The sequence below is a fragment of the Labeo rohita genome, chromosome 2, assembly GCF_022985175.1.
Source record: "Labeo rohita strain BAU-BD-2019 chromosome 2, IGBB_LRoh.1.0, whole genome shotgun sequence".
Taxonomy (NCBI): domain Eukaryota; kingdom Metazoa; phylum Chordata; class Actinopteri; order Cypriniformes; family Cyprinidae; genus Labeo; species Labeo rohita.
In genome coordinates this window covers 23043876-23069646 of record NC_066870.1, presented here as the reverse complement: position 1 = coordinate 23069646, position 25771 = coordinate 23043876, and the positions used below count along the sequence as shown (strand labels likewise).

General features: G+C 34.6%; 1 protein-coding gene and 1 long non-coding RNA gene across 3 annotated transcripts; both read right to left on the bottom strand.

Moving 5' to 3' along the window:
• Positions 1 to 1663: 1663 nt before the first annotated feature.
• kif2c (kinesin family member 2C) lies at positions 1664 to 14892 on the bottom strand. Of its 2 annotated transcripts, XM_051123931.1 has the most exons (22): positions 14706 to 14892; positions 14025 to 14119; positions 13750 to 13872; positions 12669 to 12726; positions 12553 to 12585; positions 11872 to 12003; positions 10383 to 10487; positions 10196 to 10287; positions 9592 to 9687; positions 9465 to 9519; positions 9218 to 9380; positions 8837 to 8927; positions 8692 to 8755; positions 8510 to 8601; positions 8137 to 8279; positions 6414 to 6618; positions 5234 to 5344; positions 5041 to 5108; positions 4844 to 4934; positions 4206 to 4280; positions 3841 to 3934; positions 1665 to 2592 (listed from the first exon to the last, which is right to left on the bottom strand). In XM_051123931.1, the coding sequence occupies exons 1-22, from the start codon at positions 14764 to 14766 to the stop codon at positions 2528 to 2530; spliced, it is 2112 nt and encodes a 703-aa protein (XP_050979888.1). In that variant the 5' UTR covers positions 14767 to 14892; the 3' UTR covers positions 1665 to 2527. The 2 variants fall into 2 exon arrangements, with proteins under 2 accessions (XP_050979896.1, XP_050979888.1); XM_051123939.1 differs by lacking the exon at positions 12553 to 12585 and having other exon boundaries at positions 1664 to 2592.
• A 3328-nt stretch (positions 14893 to 18220) lies between these two features.
• Positions 18221 to 20662, bottom strand: LOC127174141 (uncharacterized). Its single transcript, XR_007828842.1, has 2 exons — positions 19398 to 20662; positions 18221 to 18967 (listed from the first exon to the last, which is right to left on the bottom strand). It is a non-coding gene; the product is annotated as an uncharacterized LOC127174141 (long non-coding RNA).
• Positions 20663 to 25771: the final 5109 nt, after the last annotated feature.

The window sequence follows — 25771 nt, the reverse complement described above, 5'->3', positions numbered from 1 at the left end:
AAAGAAGTGTGTACTCGTGCGCTATATGCTAAATGATAGATTTGTGTGGGGAACCGATTAATACATCCCCAAATAATAGTCACTATTCTCTATTTTTTATTTTAAGTCATTGGTAGCTGAAGAACTACTGTGATTGGATCGAGTGAACTGAAATCCCTGGTGAAAAAAACAGCATATGCTGGTAGCTATGTTTTGATGCTGGGATGCTGGTTAGGTATGTTTTGGTGCTGGTTTAAGCTGGTCCTTTGCTGGTTTATGTTGGTCCTTGACCAGCAACATGACCAGCATAAACCAGCTAAGGACCAGTTTAAACCAGCAAAAGACCAGCTTAAACCAGCACCAAAACATACCTAACCAGCATCCCAGCATCAAAACATAGCTACCAGCATATGCTGTTTTTTTCACCAGGGATCGGGAACCGGATTCGTGAATGAATCATTTTTGGAACCGGTTCTTTGTAATTAACCGATTGATTGGCTTTTAAATTTGACTGAACAACTCACAAAGAACTCAAATGACTAAGATTCAGGCTGCAGAGGTTTTGGAATAAATAGCTAACTTAAAAGAACCTTTTTTTTGTATGAAAAATCGAAAATTATATCATTTATGCTATTCAAACTAGTGCTAATAGTAAAGCTTTAAAACGGTTCACTTATGTTCTTACTGTATTTTCTGTTTGTTTGTTTTATTTCCCTTCTTTCCTTCCCTTGCTCCCACGGCATGAATATGTATATGGTTGTAATGTTTTGTTATTTGAAAAAGTTAAGAACTAACTTGAGGGAAAGTGAAAAATAACGTTGCAATCCATCGTTCTTTCACAAATGTACTTTTAAATTATATTCAAAGAGACTGATATACAATGAAAAAGACAGCAAATAAAAAAATGGAGTAATGTGTGGCATGTGTTTGTAAAAAGGCTCTTCTCCAAAGACCATAACACCATTTAGGCAGGCTTGCCACAGGTCTGGCGTTGACGGACACTTTCCCTATCCAGATCCATTCACAGACAATCCAGAGCCACAGAATGACAGAGAAGAAAGAAAGGGGTCAGAAGGAAAAGAAAAACAGAGGTTGTTCTGCATGCTCCTCCGATGGGCTCGCTGGGTGGTTTGTCTGTTTATTTAGTCTGTGGAGGTGATGGGAACTGAGCATCGGCCACTGCCAATTTTCTCCACACTGAGAAAATATTCATGTGGACAGCTGGAATCCAGAGAGCAGAGTCAAACAGACTCAGGGCCAACAGATACAAGACTCTGCTCGCATGTAACACATTTCCAAATCGAAAATCCCAGTAAAAGCTCCTTCAGCTCTCTCGTCTTCTTTAAAATGCACGGTGGATAACTGAACTGACGAAACCATGTCTGTAACAAGACAACAGTCCTTTTTAGCTATTCTGAGAGTGTTGCTTCAGAAGCGAAGCTGGGTAGTTTCATCACAAGAACAGAACAAAACCACGACGCAACACTGAATCAAAATGATTTCAGCCTCTCAAAACCACCAAAGGATTCAATTAGAATCAACTCTCGAGGTCTCAGGAAGTTAATTAAGGTTTGTTTGAGGTGAACCTCCCAGTCCCTAATCGTGCGAGTGTAATTTTAAATCAGACTAGAAAGGTTTGAACAAAACATTTATTGAATAGAAAATGTTACCAGCTCACCACATGACTGACATGTTAAAATATACATTCCGAACAATTATTTTGTTGAAACACGTTTAACGACACGTTAAAAGGCTAGACAGCATTAAACAATTTAATTTTCGTAAAACGAGTACAGCAGTATGCGTCCATCAAATGTAGTGCTAGAACAAGATACATATTCCCCATTTTAGTGCAATATACGTAGCACAGCTATATGCATTTACAGAGTAGGGGGGGGGGAAAGCTGGAGGGGGGTGGGAAATGCCACCCAAAGAGCTCAGAGGAAGCAGTTGAGCTTTTAGGCCTCACACAGAGATGTGGGGCCACCCACTCGCAGGCCGATTTTGTTTATTTTCATCCTTTGAGGTAAACTGTTCAGTGTGAGCTGTTTATTAGGCCTTTGATTTGTCATGTGTCAGCTTGTGCTTGCAGGGCAAATGTATACATTGGTTGTGGCTTGTATATAGTGGCGGCTTGGAGGTCAAGGCTAGGGGGGTGGTGGGAAGGGTGGGTGGTATGAAGCGGCGCTCAAACCACCTCTCCTTTTGGCGTCATCATGATAAAAAAAAAAAAAAGCAGTTACATGGCGGAGATGTGAAAGGAGTAAACATCCAAATGCATGTAAATGAAGCACAAACAGCTGATGATTCATGAAAGGCGGCCTTGAATAACCACAACGCAGCATTCGAAATGTGATTTACAAAAGATCCAAGATGAGGGAGCCTTTATTCAGTACACAAAAACAATTAAAACACACACAAAAAAAACAAACAATTGATATATCTCTAGGCAGATAGCAGATAAGATTATTAAAAGAACAAATTGAAATTGCATTAGCTTTTGTATGAGGCTTTTTTGCAGTTGTTCGCAGCTGAATCTCATCTTAGATTAGTTTGGTGACATCCTGACCCTCTGTTCTGCTTCAATAGCTGATCTCAAAGCCTGGTAAGACTCTACAACAAGGAGAAGAAAAACAATTTCAATACCCAGCAGGAAATGGCAGGCTTTTTCTCAACACCCTCTCAATCCACACAATTTGTGTCACTTCAACGTGTGCTGAAACTAAACCAAGTTATTACATAAACTGAGAGGTGTGAGGGAGGGAGGACGGAGTGGTAATACTGAGGTAAATGTGTGTTAGCAAGATGCAAGATGCTCTGGGAACATTCATAGCAAATTCACTTTCCCTAAATAAAATAATATATATTACCATTTAAAAGCCATTAAAAAACATTTATTCAGCAAGAATGTATGAATGTATGATAATTATAATTATTTTCTTTTTTTGTAGTAATAAAAACAGACTCAAGTTAACAATAGCCTTTAAAATGAAAGAAATGGAAAAAATAAAAAATAAAATGTATCTATTTTCAAGCACTACTTTTTCCATTTTTTTTTTTTTTCAAGGACTTTAATCAGATTCAGAGATCTCACTTATGACGTCTATTTAAAATTCTAAAAAAGAGAAATGGATAAAAATCTAATAAAAATGGCAAAAAGTGAAGCACATGCAAAGTATTACTACTAAAGTATTACAAAGTATACTACACTTTTACTATAGTAAAAACCACAGTTAATTTTCTTTTTGTGTTTTGTTTTCATAATTGTACTGCCTTAATGCTTTGTTTTCTACTATTTAAGACAAAAAAAAAAAAAAAAAAAAGATTTGCAAAACCACTTTGAAATCCCGATATGAAACAAATGATTCGTGAACTTGCACTAAAGTCCTGGTCTGAACCAAATGATTTGCGATCCATGCTACAAAGATCAGGACTCTGAGCACAGATCACTTGAAATCACTTGAAATAAACATCTTCAACCATGTTTACACGACACTGTTAGTACTACTACTTGCTTAGCTCGATAGTTAACTGAAATAAGCAAAAAAGGTATAATGTTTTTTGAATTGCGTGAATAGATGTGCGCATTGACAAAATTAAACATTTCATAGATACATTGTCTTTCAATAATTTAAAGCACTTTTCAAGTACCTCTTCAGGAATATGTCTAAATAAGGGTTTTCCAGGCGTTACATTTCAAAAAGTTAAATTCAAGTACTTTAAGCACCTTGTACTTTAAAACCCTGGATATTACACAATATTACACAATAGTATGAGCATGAGAAATATCTTTCGAATACATTTAAAAACCCTAACTTTTGAATAGTTGTGTATGCTGTTGTCTGGATTACAACTGAATACCTTGCAGTTTCCTCATGACTGCGTCAATCTCTGGTAAATTTGCCACAATATCAAATGAGGGATGTTCCATAGATCCAGCAACCTCCATGCACCCCTGGAAAAGGAATAAGAAAAAGATCAATGCAAAACCCACTTGTCCTATGACTCAACCAAGGTCTCAGTTTAAAAAAAAAAAAAAAAAAAAAAAAAAGCATGTCAGAAGAAATGCATTCAGGGGTAAACAAATAACAAAAGGCATTTTGTAGCTTGACCGCTATGGGGAGTTTTGTAACTTTTTGAGTGATAGTGAGGTTTAAAACAAAGCCGCCCACTCAGAGCAGGTGCATTTACACAAGAAACCTCAGGAAAGCCAGAAAGCTACAAACCTTCAGTTCTTCATAAAATTTCTCCTCCATCTCAGACACTTGGGATATAGCCTCAAACGCTGGGAGAACAGACTCCTGAAAAAGTTGTATATTTTACAGGTTTTGTACCAATTCTTTTTGTACTAAATTTGTTATTTAAAGCTGCAGTCCATAACTTTGTGTTCATAATTTACAAAATGTATACAATAAGTGAGTAGCATATCATGAATCTATTTTGCAAAGCGTGTTTTTGGCTCATCCTGAATTACTATGGTACACTTATAAGTTTTTATATTTTGACTATTTCATACTTTTTCTGGTAGGAACCGCTGCAGAGTAGCCCAGTACCTGCGTGATTAGTCATAGACATAAACAGAGAAAAATAGCTCCAGCTACAATGTTCTTGCAAGACGCACGCAGTTCTGTTTATTAACCACTAGAGCGCTAAAAGTTACAGACTGCAGCTTTAAATTAGGTTCATTAATAAACACAATAGAAACTATTACATTACAACAGATGGCTACAAATTCAGAAATAAAGTTATATAGTTGAAAACAAGTCTAATTCAGTAATTTGGCATTCAAATGAATGCTCTATTTAGGAGTTGCAGATGAACACCCTGTCACTTGAATTTTATATTTACTGCCTGATTCACTCACCTCCTCTGAGGAGTCTCCATCCTCAGAAAGATCTAGTTTTGTACCATTCTCCACTGAAGCTCCCTTTGACATACCATTCAGTTCTTTTACCCTGTCCAAAACACCCACAAATTATTGTAATACCTAAATTGCACCACCAGAGGGCCTTCTCAGTCAATCAGAGAAGCATTAGTTCAAATCAAGAAGCTAAAAAGCACCTGTTTGCATAACGTAGTGTATTCAGAGTGTATTCACAAGAGCTCATACCCGGCGAGATCATTGCGATCTGAAACAGGCAAAATGCAGAAGGGCATTAATTTTACAATAAATAGTATTACATGCAAGGCCTAAAAAAGGGTTATTGAAACACACACACACGATAATTAATAAATCAACCTAGTTTACTCTTACCATACAGGTCCTAGAGTTTTCTCCAATGAAGGAGTCCCGAAGCACCTGGGTCAGTTTGCTCATCCTGAACGGGATGTGCTCGCTGTTCTGACCCAGAGACCGGATACATTCCTGAGGAGTCAGATAAGACATGAACAACTTATTGCTGTAAAACTGCTGAGTAATTTTTGTTTGCAAAAAAAAGCTATAATTATCAGCTGTATAGACCAATGCAGCGTTTGCAAACAGTGATGACGTTTTTTTGTCTGGTGGCCGAAAATAAATTTTAAGTAGCAGTCTATGAAACCATGGAATAAAAGAACTAAAAAGAGGTAAATTTGAATTTACAAAATTTTGACTTTCTCACAATTCTGATAAGAAATATCAACTCATTATCTCTTGGCTCTGAATCATGAGTTTGTGTCCCCACACTTCTGGCTTTCTTTTTTGCTCAAAATTGACAAACTTACTATTGTTGAGTTAAACTGGGTTATAAAGTACAAAATACAAGATATAAACATTTGGGATGGAAAAAAAAATAAAATAAAATAAAAAAATAATAATTGAGAGATAAAATAGGTAAAATGTTATAGGTTTAAGTAATTTCATGCTGTAACTTTAGGGTTAATACAATATGAACTGCATGTGTGAATTATTGCTCTTGTTCCATGGATTTTATCCATTTCCTTCCACTTGTTACCATTTTTTTCTTTCTGCCACCACAAAAAACCCCCCCCACAAAGACAACAATGGTACTACAAGGTTCAAGGCCCAGGAACACAGTAAGGACATCAGTAAAACAGTCAATGTGATATCAGTGGTTCAACCTTAATTTTATGAAGCTACGAAAATACTTTCTGTGCACAAAGAAAACAAAAACTAACTTTATTCAACATTATGGTTGAACCACTGATGTCACATGGATTATCATGATGTCTTTACTACCGTTCTGGGCCTTGAACATGTCAGTTGCATTGTTGTCTATGCAGGGTCAGAAAAAAAAAAATCTTAATTTGTGTTCCAAAGATGCACGAATGTCTTACAGGTTTGGAACGACATGAGGGTGAGTAACTGACACAATTTTTGGGCAAACTATTTAATTTAAATAATGTAATTTGATCAAATAATAATGTGTATTTGAAAGAAACAATATGGAGATGACCTATTTAGTGCAGTAGACACTAGAAAGTAGACAAAGCACCTTCAAAGCCAGCAGGCTGCGGTTGATCTCCGCAGTCTCGACTATGGTGTGCCGATCGTTGTTGCTGACATCAGTGCCACGCTCATTTCCAGCAAGGTCCACCAGAGAGAACTTCCCATGGAGGAAATTCCGCCGCCTTAGAATCACTTGCAAAACCGCATGAGAACGCGATGAGCTGGCATTAGCAAACGTTTGGCCAGATGTTCTGTTATAAGGTGAGAGACAGTTGTTATCGTTTTTGGTAAATGAAATGGTAACATTTTACAATAAGGTGTCATTTTATGTCATTAATTAAAGTATTAACTAACATGAACAAACAATGAACACTCATTACACTACTTATTAATCTCTGTTAATGTTAGTTAAAAATAGCTGTTTGTTGTTCATGTTAGTTCAGTGCATTAACTAATGTTAACAAACAACTTGATCATCTTAATAATGCATTAGCAAATGTTGAAATTAACATTAACTATGATTAATAAATGATTAAGAAGTGTTGTTCATCCTTAAATGATGTTAACTAATGAACCTTATTGTAAAGTGTTACCAATAAAATAAATATAAATTAGATAAAAAAGGAAGAGTAGTGGAAATGACTAAAATGAACTAAAGGTAAAATAATTAAAGCTATACAGAAATAATAATTAAAAAAAAAAAAAAAAAAAAAAAAAAAAAAAGACAAAAGCACATTAATGTTACTGAAACTAAATGACTAAATAAAACTAATGATTTATTTAAAAAGAATTAAAAACATTACAAAATACTACTAAAGCTTAAAGGAGAAGTCCACTTCCAGAACAACAATTTACAAATAATGTACTCGCCCCCTTGTCATCCACAATGTTCATGTCTTTCTTTATTCAGTCGTAACAATTTTTTTTTTTTTTCTTCAGGAAAATATTTCAGTATTTTTCTCCATACGGACTGCTACGGTGCCCTGATTCTGAACTTCAAAAAGGCAGTTTAAATGCGGCTTCAAACAAACCCAAATGCAGTTGTAAACTATCCCAGCCAAGGAAGAAGGGCCTTGAAGAAAGATCTTGCCTTGCAGTGCTTGAACTCTGTGTACTCTGGCTCAAGACAGTTAGGGTATGTCGAAAAACTGTATTTTCTCCCTCAACTTCAAAAATCATTTTAAATCATCCTACATCGCTGCAGAAGTTCTGACCCACGCTTTGCAGAGTGAACATGCAAAAAAGATCAAACACCCTTAATAAAAAGGTAAAACAGCGATATAGGACAATTTTGAAGTTGAGATGGGAGTTTTTCGACATATCCTAACTGTCATGAACCGGGAAAAAAAAATAAAATAAAATAAAAAAAATAAAAAAAATAAAAACAGTCCAGACAGAGTAAGACAAGATGAGCGTTTGGCATTTAAAAGTATATAAATTGTATTATTTTTACTAAAATAAAACGATCGTTACGCTAGATAAGACCATTCTTCCTTGGCTGGGATAGTTTACAACAGCATTTGGGATCGTTTGAAGCTGCATTTAAAACAATTTCTGTACGACTGAAGAAAGAAAGACATGAACATCTTGAATGACAAGGGGGTGAGTAAATTATTTGTAAATTGTTGTTCTGGAAGTGGACTTCTCCTTTAAAAATAATACTAAAATAACAGAGCTGTAGCATAAACGATAATTTAAGAAATTAAATTAAAAAAAAAAAAAAAAAGACATTTAAAGTGTTCACTTAAAAATGATTAATTAATAATTACCTGCATGCACTTCCTCTTTCAATCATCTTGATGACATCATCAACAGATGACACGGGCACTTCCTGCAGGCCAACAACATTGACCTGCTGCTTCTCATCCTCCAAAACACGCAGCTTTGCTTTCTTATTCAGCAAGTCGAACACCTGCAGCACACAAACATTTCACCATCGTGCCTAAACAAGTACTTTATGCTCGCAATCAGAAATCAGATCAGGATAAAACCAAATACTAATACCACACTTGTTTAATTGAGCATATAGAGTACACTAAGCATTTGGAAATTTGAGGTTTATTTGCACTTCAATGACAGACTCAGCCATCCATTTGACATCACAGAATTGTTTTGAAAAGATGTAATACAATATGCGCAAACCTTTCCGTTGTAGATCTCAAAGAAGGTGACATATGGGCAAAGGTCCATGTCGGCATATCGCTTTTGCCTTAAGAGGGTAAATACATCCTGTGCTGTGTGGTATGCAGAGAGATTAATAGATGAGTGAACGTGGATAAATGTAACAGGCCACTATGTAAAGTAAATTTGAGAGTTACAATCACCTGCCAAGGCGTAAATCCCTTTAGAGCTGTTTTGGCTTTTTCCAGAAAAGTCTCCACCCATAGTCTGTAAATAATTCCTCAGATGAACAACATGGAAAAAGTGTTTTGGAATTTTGTTATGGAAGCACAAAACAAAACAACTTACGTGGGTCTTTCCACTGCCTGTTTGGCCATATGCAAAGCACGTCGCCATACCACCTTCGAAAATGGTCTTAACCAGAGGTTTAGCAGTGAACCTAAAAGTTTAATTCATTTATTCTATATTAATCATTATTATTGAATAAACTGGCATGTTTATGACAAAATAAATGTGGAAAACGAAAAAAAAAAAACATTTTAACTGGTAAAGGTTGCTGTATTTCATGCAAATTACATGGTTCCTGTTTCTCAAAAGAAAATCATACAGGTTTGAAACAACACTGATTAGTTCGTGAACTGATCCTTGAGTAAACTACACTTGTCATGTACACGCATGGTAATTAATATAATAATAAATATCAAACAGACACTCTAAATATGCAGCTACCTGTAAACCAAGTCATTAGTGGCGTCTTCATCGAACGAGTAATCAAAATGGAAGGTCTGATTCTCCAGGTACTTGGTCAGATCCACTTTCTGCTTGGGCTCATGCAACAGCAGGGCTCCATTACCAGGGATTGTGACCACATCAATCTCTTTCTTTGCCAACTCTAAACACAAATAAATGTGAATGCATGAGAAACTCACAAAGGAGCAATTCAATTCCTTTAAGAGAGGTCGTATCAGCAACCTACCTTTTTTATTCAGCGGACGTTTACGAACGCAGACACATATTCGGTGAGGTTTGACCTAAGAGATACACCTTGTGTTAAAATAAGAAATTAATATATGATGATATTAATATTATGCTCATTTACTCACAGGATCAGACAAGGACATGGGTACTTTCTCCAGGGTCTCTCTATATTCCTCAATCATCTGGTAAAACTGCTTATTAGGTCGACTTGTATCGCCAAACTAAGAACAAAATAGCAAAAAATTGGATGAAGAAAAACAAATACATTTTTGCAAATTTCCACTTAAAGACTACAAGAACAAATGTGACCAAACAGAAGAGTGTATAATAATAATTTAAAAAAGTAATAAACATTATAGTAATAAATAAAACAAATGAATAATGTAAAATTATCAAATGTTACATTCAAAAATAACAGAATTTTTTTTTTTTTGTTAATTTAAATCCAATGCAGAGGGGGAAAAAAAAATAAAAAAAAAATAAAAAATGCACGTCTGACGGGGCGTTTACATAACACCATTTTCAACTAAAAATAGGAAACTTTATGTGTTTTAGTTGTATTTACATGACAATGTTTTGGGGGCTTGAAAATGCTTACTACTGAAAGCAGGTTTTGAAGTTTTTTCAAAAAAATATTATCTCCGCAAAAAAAAAACCTGCATCCAAAACTTTTAAAAACGCATACTGTGAATGGTTCAGTAACTAAACAATAACAATCATATAAGGTACCTTTCCTCTCTTCTGTGCTTCAGGATTTTTTGCTAGCGACAACCGTTTGTTTGCCATCTTGTTTATTTCTGAGACCTGCGACATGCGATGGCCTGAATAAGAACAGTTAAATCAAGTGTTGTAGATGTTGCCAAATACCACATCAATAAAGTGAAAGCATGCATGACAAACCCAAAACATTACATACTTGGTGGACCCATGGGGGCACATTTGGATGCCTCACTCTCACATATAGCCTCAGCGGTCGGTAGCAGAGGAGATGCTGGCTTCGAAACAAGTCTCCTCTGGTAGCCTACCAATCCAGATAGCAACTTAATGAAATACGAAAGATGTTTTGACAAATGATTTTCTGCTGTCTCACAGCTGACAGCACAAGTGAGCTTCATGACTGTGACAGTCCTTTCACCTCAAACAGTTTACCGATCAATATCAGTTAATTCTGAAGCAAAGCAACTTGATACTACATTGCATATCTTAAAGAAGAACTCCAGCATTTCAGGATTTTTCTCCGTATAATGACTTCATTGGTGCCCCGATTTTGAACTTCCAAAACGCAGTTTAAACGCAGCTTCAAAGGGCTCTAAACGATCCCAGCTAAGGAAGAAGGGTCTAATCTAGTGAAACGATCTGCCATTTTTTTACTAAAAATAAAAATTTGTATACTTTTTAAGCACAAAAGTTCATGTAGCACAAGCTGGGATGCACGTCCACGATGCTACGAATTAGTAATAGGTCGTTCTTGAATGATTCTTTCATCTTGAACGAATCTTTAATGTGACTCGGGAAGAACGAGTCGTCTCGGGGAGCGATTCTTTCAGCCACGCATGCGCAACATCCTATTAGGTTCTGTACTGGAATTAGTTCACCTGTTTCGAGTCTTTGGGTTTTTCGAGTCACTCGTTCATCTTATGGGGCCGTCACGTGATGACAGAACAACTCAAACCCGAAAAATTGTCAGATAAGAGATGAGGTGAGCTAATCATAGACTAAAGACCCAGGTAAACAATTAATGTTTTCTGTTTCTTATAGCATTATAGTTTTGTCTTGTTTGTAGTGTGATCAATGTTTGTGTAAGCAGTAGATGTGTTAGGGAAGTAACACGTAACATTTTAATTATATTTTGCTAAAATGAACGAAATGACTCAAAAAAAAGATTTGTTCACTTTGCTGAACGAGACTCAAAGGTCCGAGTCGGTAAAATGATCCAAACTTCCCATCACTACTACGAATCACGTGCAAGTTCATCGTCTGTGTACTGAGTATGGCAAAAAAACTCCATCTTATTTTCTCCTACAACTTTAGAGGAGGACATCATTGTACCTTTTTGTTTGTAAACAGCGTTTGCAGCCTTACTTGCACTTTCTTAGTCTTTGTGCATTCGCTTTGTAAACACTGGGTCTGTAGTTCGGCATGACTATTTGAGGTAATTCAATAGTACGTAGCGTCGTGAACACGCATCCCAGAGCCTGTGCTACACAAGCTTTTGTGCTTAAAAGTATAAAAAAAAAATATTTTCCAAAAAAATTACAGATCGTTTCACTAGATAAGAGGAAATGCTTTCCTCAAAAACCATAATTCTTTATTGACTGAAGAAAGAAAGACATGAACATCTTGGATGACATGGGGGTGAGTAAATGATCAGGAAATTTTAATATCATGCTGATGTAAAGACAGACCTGAAGGTTTAGGGATTGTAGATGAGGGAAGATGCTGAGAGAGAACTTCCTCTGCAGCCATTGCAGAGACCACAGGTGGAGGGGCAGGCTGTCGGAACAAGCACGTCTGACGTGTGGTCATCCGTCTAGAAGCTGAATGGGGAAAAAATTATGTTATGTGAACTATCTGCAATGCAGTTTTTTTATTATTCATGCATTATAATTCAAAATTTAGTAGAATAAAGAGCTTTTTATGGTCAACACTGCCACTAAATCCAAAGGTGATCCTAAAGACAACACCAGAATCTCCAAAAATGTGTCATGACTGCATTTCAATCAGCCATATAATTGGACAACAGTATCCTCACCCTTATAGCATCTGACAATGTGCAGACAGTGTATAGAAAGAAACTTTGAAAGTGATGATTACTGCTACATAAAAACCAAACGTCAGAAACCATCATCCACATTGCTTTAATCCCTGCTAGAATTAATGACTATCCCTGCCATATGACACCTTTCTGGATTGACAGAAAGAGTCATTTAAAGACTATTTTTGATTTTTATAAGCAAATCATTTGAAGAAAAGATCATGTGGACAGAAGTAGGAAGAGACACCCTGATAAAGTCTAATGATGAGTGTTATAATTCAACCATGAGTGCGATTGGAGAACATGAAGAAAGCATGCACTTCATGCAAACCTGACTCTTCAGATGAACAATCCAGAGGAGCAGCTTCAAATGGGAGACACACCATAAGTTTACGCTGGTGCAAGTCAGTAGACCAACTATGAATCGGTGCAACAAATATAACTTACGTTCTGTAGTAGTAGGTATTCTTGATGACCTTAAAGGAAGCTCTGATGCTCTGACATTCTGAAACAAACAAAGAGCATTATGAACAACTAGGAAAGAAACAACATACATTAAGAGCCGGGGGAGAAAGATTAAGGTAAATTTAACTTATTTTGTCTTCTGGGAAACATGTAACTATCTTCTGTAGCCTCTGAAAAGCAGTACTACATGAAAAAAATATCCTTATGCAAAATAAAAAAAAGAAAAAAAATGTATACATCTCCATTCTGCTCAAAAGTCTTCACCCCCAGCTATCAATGCATCATTTTTCCTTCTGGAGCATCAGTGAGCGTTTGAACCTTCTGTCATAGTTGCACATGAGTCTCTCAGTTGTCCTCAGTGTGAAAAGACAGATCTCAAAATCATTCAGTCATTGTTGGAAAGGGTTCAAATACACAAAAATGCTGGAAAACCAAATAATTTGTGGGACCTGAAGGATTTTTTCTGAAGAACAGCAGGCAGTTTAACTGTTCAGGACAAACAAGGGACTCATGAACAACTATCACTAGACAGAAGGAAAAAGACAAAAAAAACATCTGTGGATCATTCATTGAACTGGGTCATTTTTATACATTCAACTATATGTAAACATCTTTTATGTGAAATATCTTATTCAAGTCAATACAAAATAAAAAAATAACATGCATTATCTATGATTCTTTTTATTTCGGTAAAATAATTATGATTTTTCGTGATTCTAAAAGGAGGGTGTAAAATTTTAACCTCAACTGTATGTAAAATAAACTAATGCTTATGTTTTCTCATATGCCTTTGGCATTGAGCACCACTAGTCTTCTTTTTCCACAATGACAGCTTTTCTCAGTTTTTGTAGAAGGTGTCTAGACATTGTGCTGACACCTATAGCAATACCATGGCAACTAAGACACACATACCAGATATTGACAACACTGTCTGAACAAATGGATCCAATTTAATCCTTTGCAAAACGACAGTGCAGTGAGTCAATACTCAAATCAAATTTAAAAAAAAACAAATGTGCATTTTGAACAAATAAGAATATTAGAAAAGAAATACAGGACTTACTTTTGACGTTTTTGACACAGGTGCAGCAATAGGCGCAGGAGTGGACTCAGGCTCCTCTTGACGGCATGGTTGAAGGTGTTGCATAAGATCAGAATTGAGCTGTTTAAGTTCATCCATGTCAACCTAGTGGAAAAATCGGTGTATTAATCCAGTTAAGCATAACATCCTAGAGCTGTACAAGTTCAAATGCCAACAAAATCTGTGGCCAGCATTTTAATGACTGCTCTTTGCAGTGGAAAAAAACTGTCTTATGTTACAACAAATTAAGTACCAACCTCTTTTCCTTTTGTTATGCCTTTCTCAGCCCATTCCACATTCACTGTGGATTTAGTGACATTGACAGTTTTCACAGTGGCGCTGTGTATTCTTCCTGCATTGACGGGAAACAGTGGCATAAACAACAGCATTCTCTTGATTGAACTTTGAGACAATTCATTACTGTCTTTTTCAGTGGTGAGGCCATTCACTTTTATTGCATGTTTTTTCCATACAGTGAATTGTGCATGTCATTCAGTATAATATCTCTTTTTGTTTAACAAAAGAAACTAAATCATATGGGAACAACATGAAAAGTACATAAGTGTAAATCACATAATTTATCTTTATTTTGGTGAATTATCCCTTTAAAACAATCCCTGCCAACTAGATTGTGCATGTTTCAGTTATTAACTAGCAATCCTACAAGACAAGGGATCACAAGAAGAAATGACAGGTTGTTTTTGTATTACATACATATTTTTAAACTTAGATACACATAAATATATGATTTAATCAGAGTGTTTGTCTTTTCCTGCAATTTTCAAACTTTAGAAACGTCCCATTGCCAGCAATCAAATGTTGTATTTGTACGTATTAAGTTTAATTTGCCATATTTTGAATTGATTTTTAACATCGACTGATTTAATGATGCAGTTCGTGTCTGTAAAAGATTAGCAGCTAGCAAACAAGCATCTTACCATCACTACGACTTATATTGACAGCGAGCCCGATAAGAAGTTTCGACAAGGCAGGATCCATCTCAGGTAATAGTTTGTTAATTACAGTTTTTGCGAACGTTTTTAAATCTCAAAATTGAGACTACTATTTTTCTGCCACTTCGCCCTTATGAGTCGTAAACCAACATTAACCGCTCCGCATTCAAAAATCGTCAGCGGAAGTTATTGGATTATTTAAGTAGGTGGTGCTTCGTTTCAACCAATCAGAGGACCGTAAAAATGACTGGCATTTTAACGCACAAATAAGATCTTACAGCCGTCTTTCGTCACACGCTCTGGTACCACATTGCGAATCTACTTCAAAAATTTCAAACAAATATCCAACTTATTTCACTGGTAAACTCATGGAAATTAAATTTTAAAAGCCAGTGTTACAGAGAGAAAATGATGTCAAGTAAGTAATAAAAATCCAGAAATATCACTGAGGAAAGTCAATAAACACAAAAGCAGCTTCACTGCGGGCCAGTGATACAGAAAACAATGCAAGATTATTTCAGTAATTGTTATTATCTGATGTACTAAATAGTAAAACCAAAAAATTAACACTTTATGTTAAATAAATATTAAATTAATATTAAATATATTATTGTTATAAAATAGTTTAATATATTTATAATAAAATGTAAGTAATAATAATAATTATTATCATTATTTTACAAGCTATGCAGGATAGATTGCAAGTCCAGCTGTCATGCATAAATTATCTACAGAAATTCTTTGTGATGTTGTCAACAAGTATAAAATACAGCTGAAAAGTCCTGTGTTCACAGGTTTTTATTGCAGTTGGAAAAGTAATTAGTAATTTAGCATGACAAACATATTATTAAGCTCAATATTTTATTAACCCTCTATGGTACCGTGTTGCCTCCAGGCAACACAGCCTCTTTTTGTTTGTTTAAATAAAATGAGCCACCCATTTAATGAATCAATGCTATCTTAGTAAAGAAGAAGTCAAATACTAACAAATGAAATTGCAAAAAAGTGGTCACATGACCCATAGGGGTCTATTTTGCTCCCTCTTTCAGGACATGTGCACATGTGACTCCATATTTTGTCCAGAGAAAGGTGCAGTTTTCATCAATTTTCATTCATATAATTGCCAATATATCATCAAATATATCATAGGAAATTACAAAAAACTGCATGTTGCCTCAAGGCAACATTGTACCGTAATGGAATCACATATGGCCATACCAGGCATATAGCATAGCATACATGTATATGATATTTGTAAGAAAAAAGTTAGAATTATCTAAATGTATTTGAATTTTTGCATGATATTGTAATGCATTTATAAAAATTGTAATTCATATACAATATCTGCACATATTCTGTTGAGAGGAAGTGCTTCCTCAGCTTTCACAAGCAGTGAGGAGTCATTAGTGAGGAAGGAGATTTTACATGCATGTGCTTGTGTGCGTATGTGCATGCTTGTAAGGAAAAGTTATATATTAGCATAAGGTTATGATAATTTTATTTTTTTTACTTTGAAACAACACTAATTATAATGTTTTGGTATGATAACAGATATGATAGTTTGGTTATACTTCTGATCCACGATGGTACAGTGTTGCCTGAAAGCAACATGCAGGTATGAAATCTTACTTTTTGTTAAATATGAGATGTGCAAAACATCAAAAGTGTGATAAGTCTATTCCTTCAAATTTTTGATTAAAGAAACTGGTGATTTAAATAAATTGATTAATTTTTTTCTGCATGAAAATATCAAATGTTTAATTTTGTCCATTGTGGTACAATGTTGCCTTGAGGCAACAAACTTATAAAAATTAAATAAATAAAAAAAATACAAAAATGTTTATTGATATTGTTATAGTGTCCAACTTTAAGCTGGAAAAACATCACAAATAATTTTTTCCTCATTGATATCATATTGCGTACCGTAGAGGGTTAATTAAATTTTTTTTAAAGAAAATATTTTTTTTTTCTGTGGTAATTTAATAAAAATAAAACTCAAGGCAGTTTTACTGTGAGCCGCTTAAAGTTGTACTCAGTTGTTTTTTCCTCATTACAAAGTTATACACAAAAAGACATTAATAGTACTATTAAAATGTATGTGTATGTGTATTTGAAGAATTTCTACGATGACATCAGTAACTGAAAATGGTATGGCCATATGACACAGTGCAGTTAAAATATCTAAAAAATAAATAAATACATTAAAAATACTGAGAGCACCTTTAAATGCAAGTGCAAGTGAATAATTTGTGACCCTGGACAGCAAAACCAGTCATAAGTAAACGGGTATATTTGTAGCAAGATGGGTCAAAATGATTGATTTTTCTTTTATGCCAAATATCATTAGGACATTTTGTACCGTTACCTCTCATTGAAGTCTCCTTGATGTATTCACTTTTTTTGGCTGTTATTCTGTATTCCTTTATATAATTGTTATTTTCTGTTTGTGGCTAAGACTAGCGCTAGGTTAGTAAATACATCCTGACTGTTAGAGTTCATAAAAGAACTTGTACCTCACAAAGACTTAGGACACAAAAGTGCAAGAACAAACACAATCTGTGCCAGGAAAGGTTTACGAGAGACACATTAATCGTATATATGAAAAGAAAATGTGACAAATAATCAAACAAAGTTTTATGCTATTATGCCATCCAGTTTTTCATAATGTGGTAGGCCTTTTGAAATCATGACCCTCTGTTAAACCACAGCTTTTATATGAAAGAATATTGGTTACTTTGTCCTACTTTAAAGTTCCCATTATTTTTTAATGTACACAGTATTTTACCAAGTACAAACGCTAGCAGTCAAAAGTTTTTGAACAGTAAGTTTTTCTACTCACTGCATTTTTAAACAGCACACAGATGCATTACTTTCTGACAGTGTTTGTGTGTGTGTATATACAGCATGTATATACTCACTAAAAAATGTTGGGTTAAAAATAACCCAACTAGTAACCCAACTATGGGTTGGTATAGCACCTTCCCATCTATGGGTTATTTTAACCCAATGAATTGGGTTAAAATCCAGTTGGGTTAAAAGTAACCCAACAGTTGAGTTAATTATTTAGATTCATTTATATCAGTTTTTATTTATTTATTTATTTATTTTATAAAAATACACTATAACACTACTTTGTTTTCAAATAAATATTTTATTTAAATATGCAAATATTTTTTTTTACAAATATATTTTTAAATGTAAAACAGTCATACTGCAAATGTTTACAAAATAAGTGTACAAGAATGTGAAAATATAATACATTCAAAACACAAATATGCACACACAACTGACATATTTTCAAGATGTACACTGAATTCAAAACCAACTATTCAAAACTAATGTTTATTTATCTGATTCTGGTCCACAAAACCTGTCATAAGGGTCAAGTTTTTTTGTATTTAAATATAAACATCATCTGAAAGCTCAATAAATAAGCTTTCTATTAATATGTGGTTTGATAGGATAGAACAACTATTTGAAAATCTGGAATCTGAGGGTGCAAAAAAATCTAAATATTGAGAAAATTGCCTTTAAAGTTGTCCAAGTGAAGTTATTAGCAACACATATTACTAATAATAAATTCAGTTTCAATATACTTATGGTAGGAGATTTACAAAATATCTCCATGGAACATGATCTTTACTTAATATTCTAATGATTTTTGGCATGAAAGAAAATTTGATAATTTTGACCCATACAATGCAATTTTGGCTATTTCTACAAATGTACCCATGATACTTATGACCGGTTTTGTTGTCCAGGGTCATAAATGTGTATCAATTCATATTTATTTATATCAACACATACACAAATGTGCACAAATAAAACAAACATAACATACAAACTTTTATCAATAAAACAAAAATAAAAAATCATAAACACAAGTAATAATAATAATAATAATAATAATAAAACAAAGTAAATCTGCTGGCTGCTGGACTTGCTGATAATCAGCAACATAAAAAGTTTTTACGGATCAATAAATACAAAGTTTCTAAGGAAGAGGTAATGTGTTGAAAGAACTCCTGGAATATTAAAGACTGTGTGCTGCAAATGGGTGCAGAGGAGCTTTGGGTAGTAGATGTCATAAATGTAGAAATGTCTGAAACACAGATCCACTGCTTGTAGTAAGGTCTTCTGTTCCACTGTTTCACCGTTGAAAATGCTAAAAACTTCTTCTCTTGGAGTTAGTGCAGCAATGCTGGTGTCATCCGGTCGCATAAAACTTCCTTCATTGACTCCTTCCTCTGTGATAAGATGAAGCAGAAGAAGAAACATTTTACAGATAAACTAGAAACATTTTTTCATAATTGTTGGAAAACCTACACTACTAATCAGAAGTTTTTGAACAGTAAGATTTTTAAAGTTATTTAAAGAATTCTTTTCTACTCACTAAGCCTGTATTTATTTGATCCAAAATACAGTAAAAGCAGTAATATTGTGAAATATTTTTACTATTTTAAATAACTGCTTTCTATTTTAAAAGCTTTGAAAAGACTGGACAATTACATTTTAAATATATTCAAATAGAAAGCGGTTATTTTAAATGCTGTATTTTGGATGAAATAAATGCAGGCTTAGACAGAAGGGAATTCTTTAAAAACATTAAAAATCTTGCTGTCCAAAAACTTTTGACTGGTAATGTATATGGATCACTAATATAAATAGTTTACTTACCTTGAAATATTTCAGTTAATTGGCATGTGGATGTTTAATGTATGAGATTCCACTGTTGTAATTTTTCCTTCACTGAAGAACCCAATGTCTAAAAATAAGTATAAACACATTTAGTACACATTTAAAAAAACATGCAAATCTGTCATAGCTTTATAATAGAAATGGCTGTAATTAGAGGCGAATCTAATATATGCATAACAATATTCAATATAAATAAACCATAAAAACACATTTAGTGTTATTCCAATTAGTGCTCGCTTTCCAAACAACTGACGCTTGCCTTGTTTTGACCAGCAGGCGTCGCCGTTGTGTCACGAACGATTGGAAGCAGTGAATCATTTTGCGAATTAAGCGATTCGTTTAATTGATTCGAAACTTTGAAAAGCTTCGTTTCTCCCATCACGTCTTGCTTTTGGGAAATGTGATTATTTGTAGACTTTTCTAAACAGAGAATTAACTGAATTTGAGCGCATCTCTCTGAGCTGCCGCTGAGCTAAGGTTACATACTGGACCGAAGTTGAAAGGTTCGTGCGGCGCGGTTTAAATCAACAATGTCTCATTTAACATTAGCCATTTCCCATATAAAGTTAAATGTGATAACCATTAATGCGACCAAACAAACTGTAGTCAGAAACCGTATGTCTAGAACCCTTCATCAGCTGTAAAATAATACTAAACCTGTAGTAATGGTAGACGGTGATTTCAGTAATATAAGTAGTCCTGTATACATTCCACCATACATTATTAACTTTAGGTTACTGTAATACATCTCTAAACAGTTTTACAACTTTCTGCTAATGTTTATTTAATTTATTACTGCTAGCAACCTAACTGGGACAGCTAAGTTAACGTGACGTTATTCGTTTACAATGGAGCTCATTCTCTGCAGTAACGTTACAATACACTGACTAAAGGAAACTACATCTTCGTTAAAAAAAAACAAACATACAACAACAAAAGTTCAATTTTGAAGTGCATTTCACGTTCTTCGTATAAGTATAATGTTATAAGAGTTATTTAAACCCTATTACTTACCTCACACTGATGCAGCAGCAGCTTCTTCTGTGGTCAGACACTGTCGACCGTTAAAATTTGAACTGTCGCCGCGGGAACCAATTAAACCCAACGCTGGGTTATTATTAAAAACAACCCAACGATGTTTAAAAAAAATAACCCAACGTTTTAGAAAATAACCCAACACAGTGACCCAATATGTGTAACCCATCTATTGGGTTAAAAAAATAACCCATCTATTTTTACTGTGTATATATATATATATATAGTTTATACATATATATAACGTATTACCAATAAAAACCACTAGAGGGGCTGTTGAGCTTAAAAAGAGCCAGATTTATCCTTTGAAAGAACCTGTAAACCACCTCCTACCATGGCTGTATACCTTTCCTGAAAATTCCCAGACTGGGAGGGAAGTCAGTGTTCTAACCAGCCACAAAAGAGTAAGGATCTGTACCTCTTGGATTTGCATACTGTATTCAGGGTGTATTCACAAACCCATCCCTAATGAGATCATAGCAAATACTCCAAATGATTTATTCTTCCCATATTCCTGTGATCACTGTTTCAAGCCTGCTCGTGTTAAATTTTATGAGCCAGGGATAAAAGCCTGACCATGCCCTTTCATATTATCCCAGGCCATGGAAGAAACCAGGTTGTTGTTTCATACGGCTTTTACCTCATCGTAAGTGTTTTCATTTAGTATAATAGTGAAATGACTGCACTTGTCCTGGCACACACCCTCTGCTTAGCTTTTCACTTTCATAGTACATCTGTCCTTTCATGTAGACAATCAGTAATTTCCTTAAATTATAAGTTTGTTCCCATATTATGTATATTCAGTTCCCTTTGTTTTGTCTCTTGCACATTCCATGTGCTGTAAGTCTTTCAGTAAGTTGTTCCTCTCTTCTCTTCCACACCGATGTCCACGTTTGAATAAACGGTTTAAAGAAAAAGAAAGGCTGTTATTAGTTTTGTGTATGTTTTGGGAAATCACAGAATATATCTCAACTAACATCCCAAAAAAAGCTGCACCCATCTGCTCAAAACAAGCACTGTTCAAAATTGTAGTATTTACGCCTATGCACAAAAGCTGCAAGCGTTTTAATCCCTTCGATAATTTGAAGTTGGATAATTTGATCCTGCTGTTGTGGATATTATCCTGGGGGAGCTGTCATCACATTGCGCATTTAATATTTCCAAAACTAAAACATTGTTAATGATTGTAATAAAAACAAATACATATGGGACTTGGCAGATCTGAACAACTAGAAAAAAAAGAAAATAATTCCATCACATTAAAATCGATTAAGTAGAAATCATGCAGGAATCTGGGCTTAACTTTCTGTGATGTGAAATGCACATTCTCAACCCACTGTGTTAGTAAAACAAGTATGGTAGAGCGTGTTTAGCTGCGTAAAACATCAAGGTTAGCATTTCAAAGAAAAGTACTCTTTTCATTATGTTGTCAAGCTACTGAAATATGATAGGGGTTTACATTATCATAAGAACAGTTTATTTTAGTCTGCAGATGTACTGACCCCCAGAACACAGAATGTGGCTCCTACGTCATAGCAGATATTTTTGACTGATAGCTTCTGTGTTCTAGGCCATCATGCTTCTAGACACATGGGTGGTTTCCAGCGGCTGGAGCTCGCAGCTCAGTTTGGAATATGTGCTTCAGACGTGATTTGTTTAGAAGGAATTTCCAGTTCAGCAGCACTGTTTGACTGATATGTGAACAAAATAATTTACAGTAGGTCAAGAAGTGAAACTTAAAAGTCTGAATGACTGTTTAGTTTAGTTAGTATGAAATTCATTTTTATGTTATGTTATATGTGTTACTAAAGAAACTAGAAGGAATAACTGAATGCTTAAAGGATTATTCCAGCTTCAGTACGAGGTAATTTCCACTTTCTCTTGTTCTTAAAGAAAAGCAAACACCAGGGGTACTGTGTGGTCTCTACAGTGGAAGTGAATGGGGTCAATTCAGGTTAAAATGCTTATTTTTTTAATAGTGTAGCCATGAGAATTAAACCCTGGACCACAAAACCAGTCGTAAGTAGCACGGGTATATTTGTAGCAATAGCCATCAATACATTGTGTGGGTCAAAATTATCGATTTTTCTTTTATGCCAAAACTCATTAAGATATTAAGTAAAGATAATTTTTTATGAAGATATTTGGTAAATTTCCTAACGTAAATATATCAAAACTTAATTTTTAATTAGTGTAATGCATTGCTCAGATCTTCATTTGGACAACTTTAAAGGCAGTTTTCTCAGTATTTACATTTTTTTTGCACCCTCAGATTCCAGATTTTCAAATAGTTGTATCTCAACAAAATACTGTCAAATTTTTGATAAATGGACCCTTATGACTAGTTTTGTGGTCCATGGTCACATATATGTGTTAGCATGATTTTAGTTTGGAATAAAATACCTTACTAACCTTTTCTGTGTAAAGTTATGTCCACTGGACACTGGAAGCCCATAAATGACTGTAACAATTATGATTTGAACCATTTTCATAAACACGTTTTAGCAGAAAAAAATATGTACAAATGTAATTCTAAGCTTCTATTTTTTTGCTTTTAAATATTCCAGAAATTGCCTCACAGTAACCTTAAGTTTTTTTTAAGAAAACGAGGGAGAAAATACACTACCAGTCAAAAGTTTTTGAACAGTAAGAATTTTAATGTTTTTATCAGAGTTATCTTCTGCTCACCAAGCCTGCATTCATTTTTTTAAATCAAAAATACAGCAAAACCAGTAATACTGTAAAATATTTTTACGACTTTTAAAATAACTGCTTTCTATTTGAATATATTTCAAAATGTAATTTACTCCTGTGATCAAAGCTAAATTTTCAGCATCATTACTCCAGTCTTCAGAAATCATTCTAATAGGCTGATTTGCTGTTCAAGAAACATTTTTATTATTATTATCATCATCAATATTTAAAACAGCTGAGTACATTTTTGTTCAGGATTTTTTTACTTCGGATCAAACTGAATAAAGACATTTATAATGTTACAAAATATGCTGCTAAACGATGCTAAAGCATTTGAAATCACAAGAATAAATAACATTTTATAAAATATTCAAATAGAAAGCAGTTATTTTAAATAGTAAATATATCTCAGAATTTTACTGTTTTTACTGTATTTTGGCTCAAATAAATGCAGGCTTGGTGACCAGAAAAGTCTTCATTAAAAAACATTAAAAATCTTTTGCCTGGTAGTGTGGTTTTTGGTGGTAATCAACATTATGCTATAAAGCTGTCGATTGAGCTTATCCTTAAGTTAATTTTCCTTTAAATACACATTACACTACAAAATAGCCTTGATATGAAAGAAACACTTTGAATAGCAGTTCACATTTCGTAATTGTTCTGCATATGCACAACGTCTGTCACTAAAAGCGCATTTATGTGACAAAACGAATAGGAAAGTTAAGAAAAACATGTACTTTGCAGACATTTCCAAATCATCATGAAAACACGCTTGCGTCCACAGAAGAGCCATTTGCTCACTTAGATGAGAAACAGATGATCATTTTTCGACATTTGCAAGTAGAGGCAGTGACTGCAATAAAGATACCAAAGATAGAACACATTTGGAGACCGGGGTGAGGGCCTTGATATAATAATGTCAATGTGGCATAACTATCGTGGAATCAGTGAATGAGTAAGAGGTTTTATTGCAGTTGCCAATATGAATCTTGTTTAGAATTTCCATTTGTGGAGTGGGCGGTTACAGGACCATATGCTGCTCATGTTACATCAGGACGGTGGCACAGGATAAGGAGTGGTGGGCCCCTGTGGGGATTGCATGTGAACATTGATGAAAAGAGAACATACGCTCATGAAAGCTAAATAAACCAATGCATAAATTACTAACACAGACTGATGGATCTCCATAATCAGCAAAGCAAACGCCTTTGAAGTAATTTCAGTGCTGTTTCTCAGAATCTTACCATAAATAAAAAGGGGGAACATTTATGTGCCTTCCCTCCTTCCTTCATTAAGACATGTCTGGCTCTAAGTCAGTGTCAGCGGAGTCCAAAAGTCTGAGATTTAATTTTTTTTTTTTTAATAATTACAGATTATCAGCAAAACAGTTTGAGTGGAAAGTTGAATTGAAATGTTAATATACATGTCGTAGTAGTTGATTTGGCTGCTTTTTGTTTTAATAACACCCATCGAGCTGAATAAACTGAATTGTGTAAAAAGAAAATTTGACCTTTTGTACAAAAGAGTTTGATTGGTGAGCTATTATTTTCCTAAATACATTTCTCAGACGTTCGTACCCCACTGTATATATAAACTGTTCTTAAAATGTATATCTTCTGCTGCGTTCTCAGAACGGCTGTGCATTTTCACGATTCATAAATCAGAGGAAAATAACAGGCGTGCTCTGAGCTTGGAAAAAGTTCATCTCCAAGCTCGAAAGAAACAGCATCTTGTTATTTGAGGTTCCACCTCTGCGATTGCCCATCCGCCGAGCTCGCCTATTTTGAGATGACAATGAGGTAACTTAAAACGTAGACGTACTGCCTGATTACAAGGCAACATTCGAGCCGTCCCACCCTCCTCACCACAGAATGCGTGCATACTGGATAATTACCCTCCCCTCTCACACACAATAACATCACATACACTCACACGCTGTGTGCTGATACAAACACACTGAGCTTGGGATGTGCATGGTTTTCATTACAGTGGGTATGATTCCTGTTGCCTGTTCAGAAGTCGAACTCAATGTCAAAGCATAGCTGTTGTCAAGAAAACTATTAAGGTTTTCTATAATTCATTGTACACTAGAGTGTCAAGCATCCGTTTGATAATAGAACTAGATGGATATGGGAGTAAGTCAGCAATAGTTCATTTATTCTGTATTTAACAACAGTTCCGATATCATTTAGTCACACTCTAAAAAATGCTGGGTTAAAAATCAACCCAGCTTGGGTTATTTGGCAACCCAGCGCTGGGCAAATATTGGACAGAACACAAAGTTATTTTGACCCAGCTGGTTGGGTTAATTGTTTTTTTACCAAACCAGTTGGGTTATTTTAAGTCAACTATTTTTTTTTTTTTAATTATTATATTGCTGGTACAAAATGGACTGGAATGCAGCAATAAAAAAATAAATAACCCACGTTAAAAATGACCCAGCTTAGTTACAGAAAAACTACTCAGCACCTGGGTAAACAAACTATAAAAAATAACCCAATAAAATGACCCAGCAAGTTGAACCCAGCATTTGGGTAAAAATATTTTTAAAACCCCAATAAAATGACACAACAGGCTGAACCCAGCATTTGGGTTTAAAAAAATAACCCAGCATTTTTTAGAGT